The 25,015-nt window shown below is 38.1% G+C and overlaps 1 protein-coding gene across 2 annotated transcripts in view; it reads left to right on the top strand.

The window, feature by feature from the left end:
* Positions 1-25,015, top strand: part of LOC114473697 (transmembrane protein 132C-like) — a 237,304-nt gene that overhangs the window by 124,483 nt on the left and 87,806 nt on the right. For both annotated transcript variants that reach the window (XM_028463464.1, XM_028463465.1), the window contains one exon: positions 1,763-1,906. In XM_028463464.1, the coding sequence (XP_028319265.1) occupies positions 1,763-1,906 (144 nt within the window). The remainder of the gene's footprint in view (positions 1-1,762; positions 1,907-25,015) is intronic.

Genomic DNA, 25,015 nt, shown 5'->3' with positions numbered 1-25,015 from the left:
TAAGAAGCCACCAAAGTGTTGCAAACCACCATTCTCAGCCAAAAGTTACATTTGATTGTAATTTCCTGATTTTAAACCATATTTACACAAAAATATGCAAAATTGTAATAAAGTAGTCCAACGCTATATCATGGTTCACCTTTCATTGCCTCTGTGTTTCACAGATTTGTTTTACAGTGCAATTTTGGATGCATTTTTTTACAGCGTATGAACGCGCATTGTGTTCTGTGTCCTGATTGGCTAATGATGCGTTCACCCACCAGCGACACATCCAACAAATTTGTTTTCAGCAGAAAAAAAAAGTTGACTTGAATTATATTTGTGCATGCAACACAATTTCCTCATATTTTATGTGCAACAGGGAATTATATTTATTAGTGTCCGGTAGCACAAAAGCCAAAGTGGCTGTAATAAGATTTGATTTTTCTCAGAATCAGTACAATATCTTCTTGACGTCTAGTGTAAACAACACGTGCTTCCCACAGACTTTAGTTGTGGCATCAGAAGTTGCAAAGTTGGAGATACTTTTGGCATGTCACAAATACATACAACCCAGTACTTTTACTTTTTTGTAGTAATAAATAAAAAAAAACAATATTATAGAAAATGCAAAAGCAAAAAGACAAAATCAAGATTTTTGTGTTTGAATTTAGACTGTTAAAAGTAAAAGGAATAGAGGAAAAGAAAGGTTATGTCATCCCACGATATAAACAATACATTCCCATGTCGGAAATTAGTGAGGGTCATTTGTCCCACAATTTAGCCAAGAATGCCCAATAAACGATTATGAACTGGAAGCTCAACTAAAGCTAACTATGCTAAGCTAACCCACCGACACACAGAGCTAACGCTAACCACTTCATATAAGGAATAGGCCAAATTAAAAGAACATGTCTTACTGTCATAAAGTCACAGAGAGCCATCGATTTGTTTATGGTCTGATTTAACACTTGTTGGGAAGGACAAAAGCTAAACATGTTGCACGTTGTGTGAAATAAATAATATTAATGTCACTATGCATCCGTCCAAACTTGTGAAACGCAATATTTTTTTATTATATTTCACGTGTTCACAGACAAAGCTGGTCCCATTAGACTAACGTAACTATTGAGATTATTACACCTAAGTATACCAAATGATTAAATCATCAGCTTGATCTGGTTTAATTACAGGAAATCAGAATTATTTATTAACCATAACTTTATGTAACTCATAAGATAAATGAAACAAGATTCAGCAACAGTAAAAACACTGATGGAGTTATATGTGCCTTTTTTTTTTTTTTAGAGAATGATTTAATTTTAAGTCAGGAAATAAATGAATTTTGTACAAAAACACTAATAGAGTGATCCACATGCACTAATATATTCCATAAAATATCAGCTCATGAGCTCTTTGAGTCAGCAGCTATTGTAACCTTTTTAATGTATTTGTGTTTGTAAGGAACCTATTTACACTTTAAATTAAGAATTGTTTTATTTATTTATAGTTTTTTTTTATTTATTGTGATGTTTATCGTTATCGTGATAAATACCAAAATTTATTGGGATATTTTTTTTAGTCCATATCGCCTATCTCGATTAGTTATAGAATGTAGATAAATGTGATAGATTTGTGTTTTAAACCCAAGCAAGTCAGTAACTTCCTTTTGTGAATTCATTGATACGTAAAGCCGTATTAAAGTGATATTTAACTTTTTTTTAGTTTGTAACTGTTGCAGTGTCATCTCTCTTTTTGACCCCCACATGTTTCTGTGTTTCAGGGTCAGGCTGAAGGAAGGTGTGGCCTTCCTCGGAGCTCGAGCCAGTAACCCAGTTATGTGGACCGTAAGTCAGGATGTCAGGAGTGAGGGTCACAGGGTTGTTACCCTGCACTGTCACAGGAAGGAGAACAGTTTCCCTCAAAGGTAAGTTGAACTTCTTCCCCCTGCAGAAGAAATCAATGGGTGACTGAAATATGAAGTTAACATCCTTCGAAAGAACAACAACACACTTTATTTCTCAGACAGGTGTCTCAGGAGAGTGATTACAAAGTGTGAAGATGGACATCACTCAGCATCTGAACTATTCATTTACTGGCTCTGTCTTACATACCGGTTCACAGGTGTCAATGCTGCATTTTGTTTCAAGCTCACGTTGTCTTTGATTGCTTTTGAAAGGCAACCGTTTTCTTTCACTGTCTAGAAGCCAAAAGCAAAGCGACAGGACTGAGCTTTGTTTACAACAGAATCAGAATCAGTGAGGATTTTATTTGCCAGGTACAGTTTAGAACAGTAAAAGGAATTTAATTTGATAGTTGCAGTGGAAAGAACACACATCAACACACCTTGGCTGCCATTTTCGGTGCCATCATGTTTAGATGAGAAGTTGGATAAGAACAGGAGGAGAGAGAGAGTGGGTGAGGGGAAAAAGGCAGGTCTTAGACTGAGTTCCCTATGGGGAGTACAGAGCACATGCATTCAGTACAACATGTGGTGTCGTACAAGCTAATAGGGTGCCTGAATAGCTCTTCAGTATATATACATGCACAAAGCATCACAGCTGGTAATTTGTGTCTGATTCAAAAGGTACATTTTGCAATGCTTTTCCCAGTTATTTCTGTCATAAACAAGTTCGGATGAACTACGGCCGGTCTCGCGGAACGCCTCCTCGCCGAATAGCACGTAACGCGTTCCCGAGAATTCAGTCAAATGACTCGGTTCCACCGAGTAAAAAAGGTCTTCAAGAGGCTCTTGACATCCACTCATAGAAAATCCATGTCAAATTACAGCCCAATTCAACGAGCATTAAAGGAGGAGTAGTCATTTGAAAAATGGGGCCCCTGGGTGCCCCCGTGACACATACGGAGTAATGGGCCCCATTCATATATTGGTATATGTCAATGATTCGGTACCACCAACTGTGGCAGTATTTGACTCACAATCAAATGAGAAAATGATTTTAATGGAAATTGCTGGAAAAAAAAGAGGTGGGCCCCCGGGCCCTTAATCAAATTGTGTGAGGCATACTCGTAATCTACGTTGAATTACCTTTGAAACGATATATTACACAACTATGTTCCCATAAATTTGGAAATTACCGGAAATGGGGGGTGGGACCTCAGGCCCCATTTCACAAGAAGGGCTCTGAGCGTTTCATCATATTCATTCACACGTATTCATTCATCATATTCATTCCGGGGGCGTGACACGTACGGGGTAATGGGCCCCATTTATATATTGGTATGTGCCAATGATTCGATACCACCAACCGTCATAATATTTGACTCGCAAATAAATGAGATATCAACTTTTGCTTTGTTTTTTTCCTTTTTCTTTTGTATGTATGCGGACATACCTACCAAATTTCAGCCCGATCCGTTCACATATAACAGAGGAGTAGCAATTTTAACTAGTACACAACAACAACAAGAACAATAACAAGTGAGTGGCACTTTGAGTCCAGTAGCCCGGCATTATAAAAAAGAAGCACACTGTGACAAGTACAAGAATACCCCATTGAACGTCCATGTCAGCAGGTTCACAAAGTGGAGGGTCCTACAGTATTTAAGTGACATAAACTCACAAAAAACTTGACGAATGAACACAAAAGGTCAAGAAAAAGATTGCAAAAATCTCTCAATGCAGTATGACAGTGCAGAGACTCACTGCTGCTCACATCCTAAAACTTGTCTGTTTGTGTTAGCCCTGCAATAAACTGGGTTTTTCCTCTGTATTTGCACCCAGAGTCAGCTGGGATTGGAGTTGCAAGACTCAGCGGGAACAGGCATCAACACATAAATAGACAGCATGGCTGCTAACAGATGCAACACTGCTACAATAATAAAATGTGTATACACAAGAAGGACTAAAAATGCATGACACTAGCATAAAGACACTACAACAAACAAAACTATAAGGAAAATGGGGGGGGGGAACACTACATCTTAAATTACTGTATATAAATACAACAAGAGCACTCAGAGAGCCCACACCTCACCGGAGCACTAAATCTCCTTGTTGCCAGATGCTGTCAGTTATCTGGATCAGTGATCCTGATCATGGTACCAACATGTAAAAACATTTCTATCCCCATTAATAACAATGCCATAGGTCTAAATGTATGGGCAATCTGGATCCGATCCCGATAGGGGTAATTGAGGAAGAAACCCAATATTTCATAAAGATCAGTCAATTATGAACCGAGGTGTGGATTTTTTTTAAATTTCACCAATGGTGAGGGATGGTTTGTACATTACAGAACAAGTAAATTGATCCAGATTCCCTATGGTTAACATTTTGTCTACAATTTGCTGCCAATTTCTTTGATTGTTGCAGCATTTTGAGGCTTTATTATTTTCTATAACTTTGCCTAAACTGGTCAGTTTGCCAAAAAACCTTATTGCCTTTGAATTCTTTCATAACATTACAGAAAAGAGCTCAGATTCGCAATAATTTAACAAGATACAGATATTTTCCATCACATTTTAAAGGTTTTCAGTGCAGAGTATATTACAGTGAATCAAAACAATCCTAAAATAAATAAATGGTTATTTTCCTGTGAGAATCTTATCAATGCATTCATGACTTTTGTTACAAACACATTTGCTGCAGAAGAGTCTCATGCATTCAGTAATTTGTAAACGTACGTGTGGAGATACCACCAGGGGGGCCACGCACCAATGACGTTGGCCACTGCTACCGTTTTAGACAGTACCTGTAATGAAGTTCTATCAAAGACATTTTAAAACGGTAGAGGTTTAATCAGGTTTCTTTTTTTTTAAAGTCTTTCTAGAGCAGCTGGAGATCATTAAACACTTGAGAGACACGTTTATTGCTATTTCGCTCGAAAAAGTAAGTTTGGCTGTTGTGACACAGTCTGTAACTAAACTAAATGGTGATTCCGCTCGCACTGGGGGACTCCCAGCGGCTGATGGTGGCTGCCGGCTTCGGAAGGTGATGGTGGCTTATGCTGCGTTCATACCGAATGTGTCTTCTGCAGCAGCGGATTCGTCTGCTGCACAAAACGTTCCGCAAGTGAAGCACCGCCCACCAGCGACACATTCAACTCTGTGAGTTTCACTGCCTGCTGAAGCGAGGAGCTGCGCTCCTTTTTCTCCTCTCACAAACATAAACCACCAGTGAAAAAAGCCAGTGTGATTAGCGGCTAATGCTAACCTAGCTCAGTGCCGACTTCCAAAGATGAAAACTACAGAGAGAACTTTTACCTACTACTACCTCCTCTTCGCTGATTCTCCTTCGACGCCAAATCCTTCCTAGTCCGGTCCCGGTTATAAAGGCCATGTTATACAGCTCCAGGTGGTCACACACAGCTTCTACTGCATGGCTGAATGGGTGAACAGACCGGTGTCCGTGTTGACGGCCTGATATCATCGTCAACAAAGACTCTGATTGGCTTTTGTCATGCTAAACAGTCGCAGGAGTTCAATATTTTCAAGTCTTGCGAATGTGTGAATATGACGAAACAATAGGGAGCGCGCTTGCACGGCCAACGCTCTTGATGCATGGATCGGACCGCATTGCCGCACAGGAAAAATTTTGCGTCTGGGCCGCTTTTATCCATTGACTTTGTATGTAATTTGGTCGCACGAACATTTCGTGACGCTGGTGTGAACGCAGCATTACACAAGGCGGACAGACTTAAGCCACGTTGTGCCGCCGAAATGACCAGAATCTTTAAGTAAATTGGTTAAAATTGCAGAAATTTGCGGTGATTGGACAGAATTGCATGGCCGCGCAGAAATTTGCATTAATAGTTGCAATTGCAACATCATTTCCTGGACGGTCTGTACATCATATGTAGGGCTATGATCAATTAATTATGACTAACCATGAGTTAATCACAGAAAGGCATTCTCCCTTATAATGTCTGTGTACGCACGTGTCATGGTTTGTATTACAAATAATATTTGTGAGCACTGGATTGCAAAATATCTTCAGGTACGGAGAGGGTCGAACCATACACAGGAAGTGACGCACCATGCCACGGTTGTTATTTTCCTCCTGGGTGTCAAGGTGACAACAGTGATGAATGATGAGCAGTCCGTCATTTACATGCATCTTTTTCACAACCATGCTGCGAGCATGGGACATTGAATTATATAGGAATGCTCAGATCAAGGTCATACACATTAAATCTGGTCCTACGCCTCACATTTCTGCACTTGACTCAAAGACCACCTTGAGAGACGACAATGACTGCACCTACTATCAACCTGGGCTCTCAAATGACTTACATGTCCAAACAAATGCAATAACCACAGGGTATCAGGATCAGTGAGTGAAACATCTTGTTTACACAAGATGTAAAAACATATCCGCTAAATATAATCCGCTAAAGATTTTCATCTCTGCCATGCACTTTAATGACAATTTACAGTAGTTTTATTTCAAAACTGCATGGCACTGCTTGTTTTCTCACATTGTTTGTTTGCAATATTTAATGATTGGACCGTGTTTATGCACATACTTACTGACTAAACTGGTGGTTTTCTTTGTTCCTGTTGTATCAGCACATAGAAATAAAATCTCGTTAGAGGCAGGCTGGAGAATTTTAAAAAGGAGACAGCGGTAAACAAAAACAGCAATTCCACATTTGAATTAAAGATGAAGACTGCTGTTTTGTTAGTGACAGTCTATTGGCTAATGCTTTCATATAAATGTACATATCGGCCTCTGCTTTCTGTGAGAAGTTTGAATGTTCTCTGTGGGATTCCTCAAACAATTCACTGGAATGGTCCTAAAGAGCTGAAGACTTGAATATGTGTAGATTAGCAGTAGCACAGGTCATGATGCTCACACACACTAGTCTATTGCAGTGAGTCCCAATCTTTTTTGTCCCGTGTATCCCCTTTGCATTTTTGTCAAATCATATGTACCGTCTTTATAATTTCATATGCTTTTTTCATTTGTGGAACAGTGGTCACTCCTAAACCCTAAAGGCATAATCTATAAATTCAAAACAATGTATGTAACTTAAAGTGGAATTAAAGAAAATAAAATAAAAATAGCATGCAACTGATTACTTAAATAGTAAATAAATATGGTCTCCATTGTTAAAATTTAGCTAATTGTTGTCTTCTATTGTCAGAAGTGTGATAAAATGACCTCTACAGCATAAAATTACCCTGTTTAGTGCAATAGTAATGTTAATTTGTGGTTAATTTGCCCCCAAAAAAAGCCTAAAAAGGAACTCGGAACATTTCGGGATTATTTTTAAATTATTTGTTAAATCTGTCTGAGTACCCCCCTGCAATGTGCTCCTGTACCCCTAGGGGTACACGTACCCCTGTTTGGGAACTACTGGCCTAATGTTTCCATACTTAATCAAATATTTGGTATGATAATTGTATCATATATGCTTTTAAAGCTGATCCATGTTCATTCATCATTTTAATTCATATAAGATTACTTTAAAGTGCTTTGTCTGAACTATTTAAAGCATTTTACATTGCCAAACCTTTATAAACCACTCGTTATAGTTTATTCTATTATCTTAGATATGAGCTGAGTTTTTTTGGGCTGATAATGTTGTTTTTTGATTACCTGCTGCTCGTGCACAGCTTAGTAAGTTTAGTCTTTTCCACTTAACAACTTGAAACAGCTACAGAATGTATTGTTTATAACAATTACTTTATACACTCTCTTGTCGGCAACAACATGTTTTAAGGATTCACAGTTGTTTCTCAAACTACCGGTATGACATTTTACACACGTCCTGCGAAGCAAAGGCAGCGGTTCTCAAACTTTTTCTCTTGTGCCCCTCTTTGAAGAACGGAACATTTTTAACCCTACACGGAAATGTCAACAAAATGGGTCAAGAAATGTAATCTTTATTGAAAAATTTGAGTATTCTTCAAAACTCAAAAAAACGAGATAATGTGCAATTACAACATTTTATACAGTAACACTAAGAACCACCCATCCACCCTGTCATGACGTCACACGCCCCCCAGTTTTGGGAATCACTGAGCTGAGGTAACAATGGCACTTGCTCTTGGTTGAATTTTATTTTCATCTCTGATTAATAAATTAATGTAACAATGAAAAACAAGAAAAAAATGATGTTCGTATCGCCTCAAATTGTGCTTATCCTTCTCTGACAGACACATCAGACAAAATGAAGGATATGCACTCATCGCTAACGCTAACTTAGCTTTTGCTTTTTTTTTTAATGGCTGTTCTTTCAATTTGATTAAGTTCCTTCTCAGCCACCTGAAGACCTGAGGCGTTTGTTTCCTCTGGAGTCACACTCGTCACTTTAATTAAATATTCTGCAACTTCCACTGCAAATTTGCATCATACTGACACTGAGATCATCTCCCACAGCCTAATGAAAAATTATAGTTCAATTAAGTCTTCCCTCTGTGCTAATAGCTCCCTCAGGGCCGTCTAATCCTGCTGGTCATTTGAAAATGCCTCCGCAAGTAAACACAGGCTAACCATCTGGTGTGTCTAATTTTTATCGAGTCCTGCCAAAGAAATACCAGGAGATTTGCATTGTTTACAAAAACAATATTACCAGCATATTGAGGTACAGACTGTTTTTACATAATTGCATAATGCACACTAGATTACATTTATGAGAGGAACATTTCACCTACTTTACAATTCTCACAACCTTTATCAGGGCATTGATTTGATTTGAGATGCTCCACTCGAGTCATCCTGACTCCCCTCCTGATTGTTCCCGTGTTTCTCTGTTTCTCAAAGATACTTTTAGATAAACATGTTTAAAACAAACTTTCTTTCACACCTGGTCTTAATTTATTTTAAACTATTTTCAAACCAAGTTGTGGTTTTCATTTTAAATTGCTGGGAAGCATTCATTTTCTACTGATGATTTCCATATAGTGCATTTATCAAGAATAATGGGAAACATCTACAAATGCAAATGATCCAGAGCATTGCTCCCTAGACTTTTTTGTAATGTACGCTATGACAGTGTTTCTCAACCTTAGGGCCGGTGTCACGGTCTGAGTTTACCTCGTACTGAGATCGATTATGAGCATGCGCACTACCGGAAAATTAATAATTGCTAGTTCCGCTGTGAGTTTGGCTACTTCCGCCATGCTGACATTGAAAATTCAATTTCAAAGCAATGTGTTTGTATAAAAAAATGTATGTGTTTTATGATTCATTCTATGCAGTTTTTCAATATTACATGTATTGTGTTTGAACAAAAACATTCATATAAACCTGATCATGACGATCATATTTTATTTTATTTTTTTTTATCATTTGTTGATTTTTTATCGATGGTCGACTGATGTGATGTTTTAAGGATTTTTTTAAAATCAGTGCAGCAATCTCTGAGCATGGCTAATCCAGCATGGGTACATCTCAGTATGTAGCAGTCACGTACTGAGATTGTAAGAGATTCTCAGTACGGAGGTAAACTCAGAACATGACACCGGGACCCCATTTGAGGGGGGGGTCGTCGCCAGATGCCTTTAAGAAACTAAGAATATTTTTTGACCATTTCGAGTCCATTTTTGCTCATTTGTCCAGTACATGCTACGCTGACTATGCTGTCTCTTTTTCTTGCCATATTTTTGCTCCTTTTAATGCGTTTTTGCTACATTACTCACATTTCTGCCACTTCTCCATCAAATTTCATGCCTTTTCTGCACATTTTGTTCCACTTTCAAGACATTTTTAGCACTTAGAAACCTTTTCCAACACTTTTCCACCTAATGTCACATATGTTGACCCATTATTGTCACTTTTAACGTATTTTCACCATATTTCATGCTTATTTTTTGCCATTTTAACCAAATTCACAATTTGTCATGCCCCTTTATATGCCAGGTTAAACTACCAATATGTATTCCTACTTTTTTCTGCCAATTTTCAGCCAATATTGACACTTTGAACCCTTTTTACCACTTTTTCTGTCCGTTTTGGGCCACTGTAATTCTCAACTTTTAACCAATTTGTGCGGTTTTTAAAATACCATTTCACCATCTTTTCCACCAATTTTGGTTCACTTTTAACCCATTTTATTTCTAATAAAACAAGAATTTACATCTTTAAGATGACTTTATACTATGGTCCAAATAATAATAAACTTCCTGGATAACAGTGGAAATTATTCAACCACCTTCATGTACAGTGGGGGTCCTTTATTTTGAGGGTTCGTGGTCAAAAAAGTTTGAGAACCACTGTTCTATGGAACCAGTGTAAGATGAGAGATCATCAGGTATTAAAAAAGTTTCCTTGTTCAACATCTAGAGGCCTAATGCTTTTAGTTTTCTTTTTGTATACTGGGTTTTTCTATTAGATATGTATAAATGTCTGGCCATTGAACATCGAGCCAGGAGCACACATCTGATGACCACTCCTTTTCAGGAATGCTGCATGGGTCCCGCAATCATTCACCTGTACTTAAAGTGAGTTTCCTTAAATAAGCGGCCACATCCTCTGATGACAAGCTTTCTACATACTACCAACTATTTCCAAGCCTTAACAGCGATTCATTCATTGTCATTTTTTCAATTTTTCCAGCGTCACGTATGCAAACAACAGGGTTTTTTGCACAGAGTATGCCCGCTCATTTTCCAAGTTAAAACTTATTAAAAACCAGTTGAGGAGCACAGTGGGACAGGAGAGACTGAGTGGACTTGCCATGTTGTCCATAGAGAATGAGAGAGCAAAGAAAATGGACATACTGAGCATCGTGGACGAGTTAACAGAGCGCAAGGCTCATCGTGTGCCCTTCAAATAGTGGTGAGTAGGCCTATAGTACTTCATATAGAAATAGTGTTTGTGAACATGTGGGCCGTTGAATTTGTGTTAGTGATAGGGATGTAACGATTAATCGTAAGGCAGTTAAAAATCGATTCATAGATATCACGGTTGATATCGATTTTCTGAAAATTGAATCGCAGTACTCTTTTTAACAAGTGTAGGCGGCGGGCGGAGTCTGCTAATACTTTCTTTCTGGCCGCCTTCTACTGTTAAATATGTTAATAAATGATTCATTACCCTTTAAGCACCGAAAGAATATCTGTAATATTACTTGAATATCTGTAAAAGTCACGTTTTTCTATTAGCTCTGTCTGCTAGCATAGCATCTCTTCTTCACTGCAAGATATCTGCATGCCAACCGACCACTGTGTTACCAGCGCCCTCTGCTGGTCCAAACAAATATGACCTAAATCAGTGTAATCACTGTTTTTTTTTTTTTTTTTTAAAGTCCAATTGTTAAGGCACAAAATACATTTTCAGTTGCACTTTAAAAAAAAAAAAGAACTATTATGCAGTTTTGCATTTCTATTATTCCTTTATTTATTTCATTCAAGATTTATTTTTAGTTAAATTGCATTGTTTTGAATTGTTTATCAAGGAATTCTTTTGACAATGAAAAATAAAAGGAAAATAGTACAGTATTTTCTAGTTTTTTCCCAAAAAAAAAAATTGTCTACAGTCCCATTTTGTAAAATAAATCATGAGAGAATCGTATCGTGAACCCAGTATCGTGAATCGAATCGTATCGGGAGTTGAGTGAATCGTTACATTCCTAGTTAGTGACCATCCTAATGTGTTTATTGTTCTCTTGTTTGTTATACGTCATGTTTGTTTGATGGACTTCAAAACGACATAGTCGCTCTCTGTGGTGTCGAAGCTTGTAAGCCCCACTGTTGCTAAGCATGTGTATGCTGTAAAATTATGTTATCATTAGCTTTATTATTTGGGTTTAAAGGGCCCGGTCATTTTCCCCGCCCCCGGCCCGGCTCTGATTACTTCCGCTACTGGTTATGGCGGATAATTGTTTTACAATATTAGGGTATCAATGTCTTGAATATCTGACAGAGAAATTAAATACGTTTCTGTATGAGTAGGTGGCAGCACTGGTAGGTTCCTAAGGACACATGGGGCTCAGGTGCAGAGCCACAGACATGTTTATTTGAGAGCACTGACGCAAACGAACAGTGGAAAGAAGCTGGAGTAGTTTAACCTGGAAGGTTCCACGTGGAGGCTTTGGAGAACATATGATAGACCACATACAGACAGGCAATCAGTCACACAGAAAGAGCAAACATAAATAGAGGGAGGATGATTACAAACGGGACACACCTGGGACATGTTTGGGAGCTGGAAGGTAGGGACCGAGGGTAAATAAAAGGACCAATAGAAAACGTGGAACCACATTCATACAAGACAAAAAAAAAAACAAATAAAACAAATACTTGATGTAATTACAAAAAGGTCAGAAAACCTTGCCAAAACATTATGATTACAATGACTTTTTGAAGAAATTAGTGAAATATAAAAGCACTAACATCCTAAAATTTCAACGTATTCACAGTGCGTTCCAAACAGGCCACAGCTCAGGATGAACCAAAGAGGGAGGATGTCAGTATTGATGTCTGTATTACTAATTATTAATGATCAAACACAGCAGCATCATCTAAGTCAATACAGTTTGAATTATTAAATGGAAGACTTTGTTCAGTTACCGTCATTTTTTAAATTGTTTTTTAAATCTTTGTCCAAACGTATATTATATTAACGTATAAGGAGCCAAATGGTGTGTAAAACGCACACCAAAAAAAGTGTTATTTCACGTCTGCTGTCACATGCATTTTGAACGTGCTGAGTCACTTTTTACATTGTGAGGGCCAAAGAACTGATATGATTTTTTTAAATTTTTTATTACGTTAAATTTAAGTGTGATTCACTAGAACTAAATGTACTTTATATAGCCCCTCTCAACTTATTTATCAGTGCAAGAAAAGTCACCAAACAATTACCATGAATTTCTTATCTTTCAAATTCTACATGATTCTGCTGAATAGTTCAGCCGTTACTCAATATTTATGACACTTGCTGCATGTACTATTAAATTCTGCTTTTAAATAAATGAAATAAACATTACATTTGACTTTTTTCAAAGCCATATCTTTGAGAATCTACTTGAACCTGACAGAGATGACGGTGTTACGACTTGTGAAGCTAATGATTTTATACGTGCAAATGTGCCTGTAAGGATATAAACAGATGTATCTTTGTATTATTGTATTGTTCCGACAGGAAGTCACACCAATAATCAGGAAGTCATCTGCTCTATGATTAAAATAGATAAACACAACACATTCTATCACTGCGATAATGAATTCAACGGAATGTTGATTATCAAAATACACTTACTTATCAAACTGTTTACGTTTTCATGCTTTGTTAGAAGCTGACTGCTGGTTGTTCAACAGTCCTTCTAAAATACTGCCAACACTTGTGAAATGTTAAGTCTCCTTCAAAAGGCACAGTCCACGTCGTGTGTGCCTTTTCTCTGCCAGTGAGAGACTGTGTCCCTGCATTGTGGAGATAATTTAAATTTCCCTTGCTTTCAGTGTGATTAACCAAAAAAAAAAAAAAAAAATCCTATTCAGGTCAATGAATAAATAGGCATAAAAACTCATACATTTCAGATTTCTCTTTAGTCTGCCTTTGTGTCTGTACAGGCCTACCTTATCTCTGTGGGTATTCATCCACGTTAATGGAGCTGATTTTAAAGTAAGGTATTCAGAAAGACATATCTAAAACAAAGACAGGTAGTTTTTGTCTTTTTTAATATATATTAGAGTCTTGTTGTCAGTGAAGGAGATGGTTTTAAAGAAAATAGAAAGTTCTAGTTAAGTTTGAAGGTGTAGCGCACTGTGTCTCTGTCCCCTGTTCAATGTGTTGAACTAAATGTCAGAGTAATTATTACTTCTTCATGTCAGTGGCTGTCAGTAAAAAAGGACAAAATTGTAGGACAATAGAATTAGCTTTGGGTGAGACAAGTAACATGACAAACAGTTTCTGGAAAAAACACTGAAAGGGTAAAAAGGCGATTAGAGACAAAGTGGGTTACAATGTGATTAGAAGCAAGTTTCTCTCTATAAAGCGGGCATACACTGTGCTATTTTTGGCCCATTTTGAGCCGATTTTTGACTCGTGCGTCTGTTTTCTTGGGTAAATCGTGTGTTGTGCAACGTGGTGTATACATGGGGTAACGAGAAGCGATTAACACCTCATGACCAGCTCCTGATCAGCTATCGTATGGTCGTAAGGAAATCAAACATGTTTGAAATGCTCGTCGCCCCTCGTGAGGGTATCGCACTTTTGAAGCAGTGCCACGGACCGGCTTACCTCAAACTGTCACACTGTGCATCAGCGAACACCATAGGACCACTGGAAAATTGACGAACCGTACTGCCCACCTCTGTCCAGCCAGTTCTTGGTCCATCGCATTTCTGTTTTAAAGCTCTTTTTGCTGAGATTTGCGAGTGTCTTGCTACTTCTGGGTTTTTCTTCTTTTTCTGTTTTAATGGCAATGCTTCAGAGTTCTTCTTCTTCCTGTATGTTGTTAGAGAGGCTTCCTTCTGTATGTTGCATTTCCGGAAACATGACCCTAACAGTTTGAGCAGTCAGATTGTGTCAGAGTGTCGATCGTACAGTGTGAGCAGCGCACATTCGGGCTCTGCAATTGAGTCGCAAGGTGTAAAAAAAACAAAACTATGGTAATCCATATTTATTATCATAACTGAACATTTTAGAGGAATTATTTCTCGGTTGTTGTTTTTTTTTACACTGATTTTGTATGAAACAATTTCGTTAAAGTCGTGTTTCCCTAACTTTTAAAGACATGAAGGTTAAAAGCTTCTGCAGCTACTCTAAGCTGTGATTTTGTTGTACAATATTCAGGATAATGACTTTAAAAGCTCTTTACCTTTAAAGGAGAGAGAAAAAAAAAAAAAAAAACATTGTTGGTTGCTCTGCAATCACTGAGATTAGAACATTTTATTCTAAACTCACTTTATGAATGTGATGTTGCCAGTAGATGATAGGCTATTTGAATTGAAAGTGTGATAGTGTATAGGAGTGTATATTTTGATTTATGCACAAAAAACAAGGTACAGTGATAGATCCATGAAATTTTATGTAAATATACGGAGTAGGCAGACAACGTGTTTCTGTATAAGATGTCTATGTCTATGTCCCTTTTAATCACTCATCTACTTTCATGGGCAATGTTAAAACTCCAAAATTACCTTATAAACATGCTTTGCACTATGAGAGAATCCAGGTATACAATGGAGAACATGCATACTGCACTTACAGTAAATAGGTCCAATGATAAATGTATCATATCATGTAATTAACTACGACATTATATGTGTTGCTCAATAATTTCAATATATTGTGGAAAACATTCAAGTGCTTCAAGTTCTGTCGTTGTTTCCTTAGCTTATGGTAAACACTTAAAACACAGATGGGAAACTTTAGCAGCAGTGGGGACCCCAAAAATGTGACTGTCAAATCTGAGAAACACATTATAAAAATGAATGTCAGCATTTAGGAATAATGACCAATCAGAGCATTAACACAGGACAGAACAAAAGGGTTTTTGTGTGTAGTCGTCTTGTGAGTTTTGGTTAAATTGTATGTATTTTATGCAAATGTGTATGTTTTTTTGTTGTCTTTTTGTGTTGTTTGTTGGTTTTTGGAGTTATTTTGTGCATTTACTTTGAGGGGAGCACAACATTAGACTGAGGGCGGCATGTGGCCCCATGTGTTGACCATGTCTTACTCAAAAAGATCATCTTACGTGAGCCCCGATCAAACGTCTCTAGAGTTTATTTATATCCACCCAAAGCTGCCATGTGTGAACACACTGTTACTTTATGGACTGCTGGACTACTTCATGGTCATATAAAGCCCTTGACGTGAATTGGCTAGCAGCTCCTTGACATCAATCCTCTTGTGCTGTGTCACCTCTGCTGCAGTGAAGACATAAAGACTGTGGTTTGTACAAGACGTGGGTCACTTCTTTTTTCATTGTCATCGCTCATCATGCCAATAGGGTTTCTCAATATTTTAGAGGCCAAAAGTCTCCAGTTTACTGGGTATATCATTTACTGGGAACCCTTTAAAATCCTCAAGAGATTGTGCACCTTTACAGAGAGCTGAGAAACGTGCCTCTCATCTGTGTTGGAGCAGTGAGACATACAGTATATAACCTACTAGATTTGCAGCCCTCTAGGGCCTAGTTTGGACACATGTGTTGGCAGGATCAACAGAAGCAGCAGCAACACAAAAGTGTTGAAAGCTAAGAAGGTACCACACACAAGGTAATGATGATATACTCTTACATCAGGTGGAAATTTGATTATTATCTATTATCAATAACTGTTAATCACATAAAAGCTAACTCACGTGAAGGTTTGGGCAAAATATTTCAGTCCATAAGTTTTATGATTACTACATTTTGAAAATCATATGAACCTTCAGGGGACCCTGGACTCTAGTTTAAGGAAATAAGCAGCATAATAATAAAACAACACTGTGACGTAAAGTTGATGAATAACATGTTGTGTCTAGATCAGTCATCAGCAACTGGTGGCCTGGAAGCCACATGCCACCCTGGGGCTAATTTTGTGTGGCCCCCAACACGAATCCACACGCAGCCCTTGTAATTCAAGAAGTTAGAAGAAATATGAAGCCCAACATAATAGACTAACTCCACAAACACAAAGTAAAACAAAATTCACAAAATGTCAGCAATATGCAAAAGAAATAAAATAAAATAAAACAAACAACATATTCCAAAAATACACAAAATTACTCATAAAACACAAACATGACTACTAATACACAAAATCATAGAAGTATAAAAATGAAAAAAAAAAATCATGATATGACTCCAAGAATGCACAAATAGTTAACAAAAATTCAGAAAAATACACAAAATTCATTCTTTCTTCTCGCTCTCAACGAAGGCGGACGCTAACCCCTCTGCTCCCTTATCTGCCCTGCTGCTGCTTCTTTGTCTTGTGCTGTCTTTTTGTCTGAATCTAAGAGGAGCCTCTGTCTACAACTCTATCCAAAAACCAAAATTATGGAATTGATCAGCTTGTCTCTCAATGCAATCAACCAAATTTTTTCAACAAAGAGAACGGGCAGAGATGAGCCCGCCTGTCTTGGCGGAACATTTGCGGCAGGATACGCGATGGACTATAGGATAAGTGGAGGGTCTTGTGTCTGTCCATCCTTTCCGTTGAGGACGTGGAAGACATCTACATGATTGGAAATATGTTTGTAGGTATGCTGCTGATTGGAGCTGGCAGTTTTCTGACCGAAAAGTTCGGATTACGTCGGCAGCTGTTTTGGGAAGGCTGCCATTTCTGATGAATTTGGCAGGGCTCTCAACACTCAGACTTATACAATAAACAAACTCAGAAGTAAACAGGATGCTACTTAGGAATTGTCTGCGCGGGTTGGAATCTAACTTGAAGAAGTTGATAGCCCAATGCTCGGGATAAGGCCACCATATTGGATTTACTGCTAAGAGATAAACTGTAGGCTGCACGAACAATTGTGCTGCCGGCCTATTCGGCAGCACAATCTACATTTGGCGCTCCACAGCCAGCCGTTCAAGGCCGAGATATCTATTCACCAGAATGTTGTGTTGACTGATGCTCCATCCACTTCTCTTCCTCCTCTCCCCACCACCACCACCTGGAACTTTGTTTCTGAACTCAGATCTACCCAAGGTCGTTTCACGTCATCTGCGCCTGGGCTGAACTGTACCGAATGAAGCGAACGGATCATGTTTCAACGTCTTCTTTGGCCCACATCCCCTCTCCCTCCCACACAGTGGCTGCAGGAGGGGCGCTGCATGCGCACGCCCCCAGTGGCCGGCTTCAAGCCTAAATTTTCCATATCTGTTTGAATGTTTATCGTACAAGTTTGATGCTTTCATTTATGAAAAGCTGTGGAGTATTTTATTTATTTAGACTGAAGCTGAAGCAAAAAGAAACTAAAAACTTTTTTCCCTATATCTTGGCCACAAATTGAGATACAGTGCTCAGACCGGTACCATTGAACAACATTTCCTTTCAATGAGTGACCTTGACATTCACTCAAGGGCATATTTAAAGTCAAAGTCAGTATTCTGTTTTTCCTGCATTATATAATGACAGCTTGTCATTTTTGCCAATTTTCAATTGCCAAATATGTATTCGCCTTGTGAATACATATCTTGCCTAGTTGTTTTTCATGGGCTTATGTGCTGAGGAGTTTTTTCCTAGTCCTACACTGTGCTCCCCTAAGGGAACATTGTTTAGGATCTGCCTTTTTTCCCCTCTCCTTTCCTCCTGTTTTTCCATTTTTCATCTAAGGATATGGGGCGCTGCCCTTTGGGGCGACCCACAGTTCTCCCACTCCTGTCCTCCCATGTTACATGTGATTGTCTTTAATAAAGGATATCTCTCAAAACGACTCCAAAAACCAATCAAAATCACACACAAAAGGCAGCAAACAATGCTGACAATTATGATGATATGTGACCTATGGTTAAATCACTATCCATTGCTTCTCCGGATCATCTGAAAAGTGTGACTTTATTGGATAGATAGATCATTTGTTGTCACTGTTACATAGTAATTTGATGTCACTTTTACTGTAAACTGTGCTTATTCAATGGTATGTCACAAGGAATATCTTTATGTTATGTGGCTATTAAACGAAACCTTTAAGGGAAGCTGTGTTCATAAACAAGTGGTCGTCAAATGCATTTTCTCGCTGCTATCGTTTGCTCAGTGGCGCCTGTGTACACCTGAGCTTGAGTGCTGTCTGACGTGCGAACAAACAAGTAAACAAAAAGAACCCTCCAGCATCTTTTCACCTTCAAACGAAGGCATGAAACGTGCCTTCACAGTCAGTTTGTCTGCTGTTGTTAGAGAGGATTCCTTCTGTGTGCAAGTGGAAACAAGGTTTCCTCTAAAAGACTGACAAGACACCCTTCACAACACCTACACAATGATACAAGCCTCTAAACTAAAGTTCCCAGGTCTAAAAACATCCCAGTACTAGTTCTGAGTGACTAAAAAGAGCGAGGCACACGCATAAAGTATTAAGTTTAAGCTAGGATTGTCTGCTTTACATTGTGCATTTCATCAAGTTTCCACCTTCTTCAGTTCTATGGTGAAACCTTTTTTTTCAAGATAAAGTGTTAAAACTACAATCTTGGAGGGAAGTTTCATGAAAAGATGAGGAGTTTGCATGTGCTTGAAACCAAGCAAGGGCTCCAGGTCTGAGCCCCGGTGGGAAAGTGTGAAAATAGGTTAAAGATTGAATTGTTTTCCAGCAGTTGATGAAATCATGTTTAAAGCATCAGTGAAATTGAGTCTTGTCTTTCTGTGTTTTCCCCTGCCATCTGCTTCGAGAGGTGACAGAAGCCTCTGAGGGACGTTCAGTGGATCAGAGGAAGCAAGTGTCAGTGTGGGGAATGTAGATCTCATTTTAACTGAAATGATTAGCCTACTCTTCTCAAGTATGAAGGAATCCACATCTCCTATATACATATCCCATACAGATCTAAAATTAGGCTTGCAGATTAGGTAGTGTGTGCCAAACTCTTGTTGATCTCATTTCAATTCAATTTTCCCCTCTAGTGCTGCAGATAATTCACAATATCTGTTCTTTTGGGAGAATAAGTCATTAGCTTTTAGCTTGCTCACCAGAATCCCACTCAATGATACAAGAGGCTAAAGGTTTATATGACCTCTTTAGCCAAGAGAGCAGCCCATGTAATTAGTTGCACCATTGACCTATGGGATACATACTTGTTATACAAAAAAAGAGAAAAAAGGCATTGGATTGAATATATGGTATAAATGTTTTAATATCTAAATCAGACATGATCTCAACTCAAGTTCTATAGCCTAATAAACCATTGTTACCACATCATTGGTTGGTATTTGTTTAGTTTTGAGCAGGGATAATTACATGCGAGTCAGATTAGTTAAATTAATACGCAACTCAACACACAAATGCACTTTAGATGATAGGTCTAATGCTGAATAATGAAACTCATTTGTGTCAGAAATGTCTTTTTTGCCTTCAAACACATGTATTGTTTATCTTTATATGTGGGCGTCACCATTTAGGAGATTTCAGCCATTCAACGTTCACATGTAATGTAGTTGTCACATCAGGGCTATACTCCAAGTCTATTTTGAAATAGCATTTCAATCTGATGATTTAGTGCATTTTGTGTTGATAGTGCTTGTGGGCCTAACTCACAAGAATTCAGCACCCCTGCTTCAGTTCTTCATTCCACCTCACAGCATTAGTAATATTCTACAAATATTGATTCTCCCTCCAGGCACTGTAGCGGTTGGTTAGCGATTTTAAAGGTGCAGTCTGCAACTCTTATAAAAGTGACTTTCTGTCATATTTGCTAAAGCTGTCACTATGTAAGGACAGCTTTACATCAAACTAGTAGTTTGCACCACAACTGAGCAAAAAGAACAAATCAGAGCCAGGATTGTGTTTGATTCACTGTCTGACAGCTGTTGCTCACAGTCCCCGCCCCTGTATGTGACACTGTGTTGTTGCTGCTGCTGTGGTGTGTGCACATTGAGAGAGAGAAGCGCTGCAGTAATATGTTTTTTAACAGAGCATGTTATATTACTGTGATGTTGCTGTCAGACTAATGTTAGCTTGTTAGCTTGCAAAGTTTGGAGGCAGGGCCAGAGAGCAGCAGGGCGGGAGGGATTTGAGAGTTGCTGACTGTACCTTAAAGTGTAAATGTTTACAGTGTATTAGCTAACAATGTTGACTAGTATAGTTACATTAAATTATACATGCAGCATATTGATGTACAGTATGTTGTGTACATGATCTGTTACTAAACCACAGGTATCCAGCCGCATTACTTATGCATTAAAGTACACTTGGTATTGTGGTCTCCACTAGGAGACATGCCACTAATCATTAAACAACTGCATTTGTTCCTCCTTAAAGAATTGAACACAGTAGGTCGATCTGAGCTGTTCAGGGACAACATACTTTTTAAATACTCAGATTATTTCCCTCAAATCAACCTTTGCAGGTCTTTGTTGAATCCATTAATCCGTCTCGCATGCTGCGTTCAATCACATATAGGTTATCCACAGCCCCGGGAGTGTGAAATGTCCAATATGTGTCATGTATAGAAGGTGGGCTGTATACATGATTTCATTATACGGGTCTAATTGGCCAAAAACCAGCATGTACATTTTAACCCAATTTGATTGATTGTTCTTGTGATACGGTAATGATAGCCTGAGGCCCAGGAAGGGATGCAATTTTCCTCTGCTCCTCTCACTTCTTTCCCACCGTTAAATGAAAGGTTATCCCTCTATATCTACCCTTGATATGAAGTTTAAGACATATATTGTATTGCTACTTTTCACATAAGTACACACTCAAAAACCAATTTAAACAACAACTCACTCGGTCATTATGTGTGATTTATTTGTTGCAAAGAGAGGAGGATTCGACTCCCATCAAAGTGAATCGAATCCTCACTCGTCTCTAATCTTTGCTGTGGTACATACAAATACGCCCCCATATGTATGTGCATTCACAAACATATGTACTGACATTATGTTCTATCCATCAGGCCAAACACATTGAAATTCAAGGATCATGTCATTATGAATACATGATGTGAGATGTGGACAGATGCTCCATAGGCGAGGTCCCTAAATGTCAGAACGGAGCCCACTCCAGGGTCACGGGATGGTAGACAGCTGACACTGGTCCACGTTTTCCTCACTGTCTACCTGCAGGGAATATTTTTACATAATAGTCCTATATGTGGCATGATTACTTTAATATAGTGCATTTGATTATTGATTTCTGTATGTGTTGTTTTATTATTATTATTATTTATTTTCTTTTAATTCACTTCTTATAGGGAAGCTTAAGAACTAAGCATATGTCGTCGTCCCCCCACCATTTCTTGTAACTTTGTATTACATACAAGGTGTCTTGATGGCTGTCATTAAGTGTTGTTTGCTAAATTATGACACGTTTGGAGCTATGTTGGCATTTTTTGATGTAGGTGGAGGGATCGAGTGGGGTTACGTAGGGTTAGGATTAAGTTTAGGGTTCGGTTTTAGTGTTAGGGGTTAGGGTAACAAAGGTTAAGGGTTAGGGTAACAAACAACACTTAATGACCGCCTTCATGACACCTTATTCATGCTAATGACATGTCATGTCATAATAATGACAGCGTAATGTCAGCATTTCTGTATAAAACTTCAAGTAAATTGAAAATTAGGTTCATTAAGCATGGTTTAATGAGGTTGGTCATAAAACTCACTGGAGTTTAAGGATTTTGGCCACAATAAACACCAAAGAAGGCCGCAAGATTCTGTGGAGATGAATTTATATGATATGATTAGATAGTAAGAGTAGTTGGGTTTTGACATTTCAGAAATTAAGTTAAAATAACTCGATCTTTTTTGAAACAACAGCTTACGAACTCACCAAACATTAATAGTCTCTAAATTAGGCCAAAATAAATGGTTTTTAAATAATACTGGAGAAAAGTCATTTGGGAGGTGAGAGCAAGTTTGAGTCTGAGAGCCAAACAATCCAAGTCTATAAAAAGAGCAAATGTCCCTATAACTAGATTGCATCCCATTCTACAGTGCATTGTTGGATTCAGCGAATAGGAGTCAAAAAAAGGCAACTTTACTCCTTGCCTAAGAGTCGTTAGGACTTGGAGCAATTGACAGAACAATGATGAGGGAAGATTGAAGGAGAAAGGAGCTCAATATTCAGTCCTCATCAGTTCACAAAGAGAGGTCAGAGGGCCTGGTGCTGTTCTTTCTGATTGCACCACACTTAGCTCATATGGCGGACGAACACATACAATCAATGGCCAGACCAAGTCAGAGTGGGACTGCATTTACAACCTGAGTTAAATCAAAAATCCCCTCAGATCCATATGAATCCAACGGACAAACTCTCAGTGCTTCAGCAAGATGTATGGAAGCTAATGACCGTTCTGTTCAGAATATCACGTGTTTGCCTAAATAGGGACATTTAACTACAAATCATTGCCAGTATGACGTGCATATTTCTGACAATGCGCAGTCCTCGATGCAAACAGTGAAAGAAAAATTTGACATTGTGTGGCCTTTGGAGATGAAAATTATGAAAATGCATTGAAAGATTTGTGCATCTGTTTTCCCACACGTCCTTGATTATTTGAATGGTGCTTTGAAAATCCAATTTTATGGATGATGGATTGGGCGAAGGGAGCCATTATCCACTCAAGTGTATGTAGCATACCATTTTGTATAGAAACACATTTGAGCATGCACTGTAATCCCTTTCAAGCAACCATTCAGACATCTTATTTGACTGTACTTATCTGTAGAGTCGCTACGGTACTACATGGAGGAAATGCTTTCTACCTCACTGCCTCCTCAGTCTTAAAAAATGAATATTTGGATTAGATAACACTATGTCATTGTGACTTTTGGATTATTTTGCAATTTTGATTGCATATAAATGAATTTGTATACGTGCAATAAGTCCCATTTGTCGCTGGGTGTTCCCGTCTTTTAATTATACAGGCTGTTAGTCTAATGTATTTAAGACCAAAAACATTAGTCTTATGTACTGTATTCCCTCAAACCCTCAAAAATAATAATACTGGAAACTAGCATGACACGATACCACAAATGAAATTTGATGGCCTTAATATCAGAGATTTCAAAAGGTTATGAACAAATTTTAGTTAAATTTGGTGAGCTGATCTAAACTTGGTGGAGGTTTGCACTCTCTGATTGTTCTTGTTAGTATTATTACTGATGATAATAATATTAATAGTAATTTAGAGAAAGAGAGCTGCTCTTCGCTTCAGTAAAGTGGACAGACTGCTGAGCCTCAGCAGCTGAATGTAAAAGAGTAATAGTTTGTGTCTGAAACAGATTTGGATGTTCAAGATTCAAATGCAGTTTCTCATATTGACGCTAGACTTTTTGTGCACTTTTTCTTATGGACTATCTTTGTCTATTTTTAAAATTAAGTAATTTGTTTTAATAACACATTGGCCTTTAATGGTGACTAAACCTCAAGACTGCATGGATCACAATCAACATGTTTCAGGGTAATTATGTATTTCCCCTTAACTCATTGAGTGCCATTCACGTAATTGTGGGGTTGCTAGGAGACATTTTGACGAAGCTCTCCGGCGAATATCTAACTTGTGCAATGATGTAGTGACCAACTGGTGCCATGTAGGTGGCAGCAGTGCACCTTTGGATGAGAGATCACCGTGATGGGCAGAGCTCAGAGGGAGAGGAAAAGAGTTTACAAGACAGAAACTGGTGCTAAGAGAGTTGATGCTGAAGTTCCCACCAGCTCACAGCAGCACACACTCGACCAGAACATGTGTGGAACTAAGTGGACTATTGAGAGTGGCGTGATGGTGAGAAAAAACAATCAAAAAAATGGGGCAAGTGGTGACACTCAGCACGATGGGGGAGAGACTTGGAGGAAGGCCAAAATACAGTAAGAAAACCATTCAACTCTGACCCAGATAACAAAATAATAATAATTTTGCCATCAAAAGCCCAGTCTCAGTGTTGTTTTTGTAGTTTTATAGAAGGAAATCAATGTTTAGGTGTCCCTAAACAAAAAAAAAAAAAAAAAAAAAATGCTTCAAAGTCACAAACAGATTTTTTCAGAAAAAAGCATTTATCTCAGCCTTTTGTCACAAACTAGCGATTTGGGTGAAACTCGCTTCTGTTCAACTGCGGATTACAGAAGAACGAAACAAGCTAGAAACAAAATTATTTTTTCTGATGAAAGTAAAGACTCTAATCTCAGAATTCAGATTGTCATAGTACAGGGGTCTGCAACCTTTACTCTACAAGGAACCATTTAACTTCATCTCACCAGGATTAAAGTTCTCCTGGAGTCAAAAAAATACCTTCTTAATGAAGACAATACAGTGTAATAAATTATATACAGTTAAAATTATATAGAATAATGTTTTATTTAATTTGATTTGATTTATATTGATCATGATCAAATTTACAGTTTACATGAACACAATGTTATATAAAGAAGATTTTTTTTTTTTTTAGTTAATATATTTGAAAGGCTACAAAAAGTAACTTGAATTTGATAACACTTGATCATGTGGTCAACACATGCTAATTGCTCATTTCTTGCCACACATAA

The sequence above is a fragment of the Gouania willdenowi genome, chromosome 12, assembly GCF_900634775.1.
Source record: "Gouania willdenowi chromosome 12, fGouWil2.1, whole genome shotgun sequence".
Lineage (NCBI taxonomy): Eukaryota > Metazoa > Chordata > Actinopteri > Blenniiformes > Gobiesocidae > Gouania > Gouania willdenowi.
Note: the sequence above shows the minus strand (reverse complement) of the source record. Positions and strands in the feature narration are given on the sequence as shown.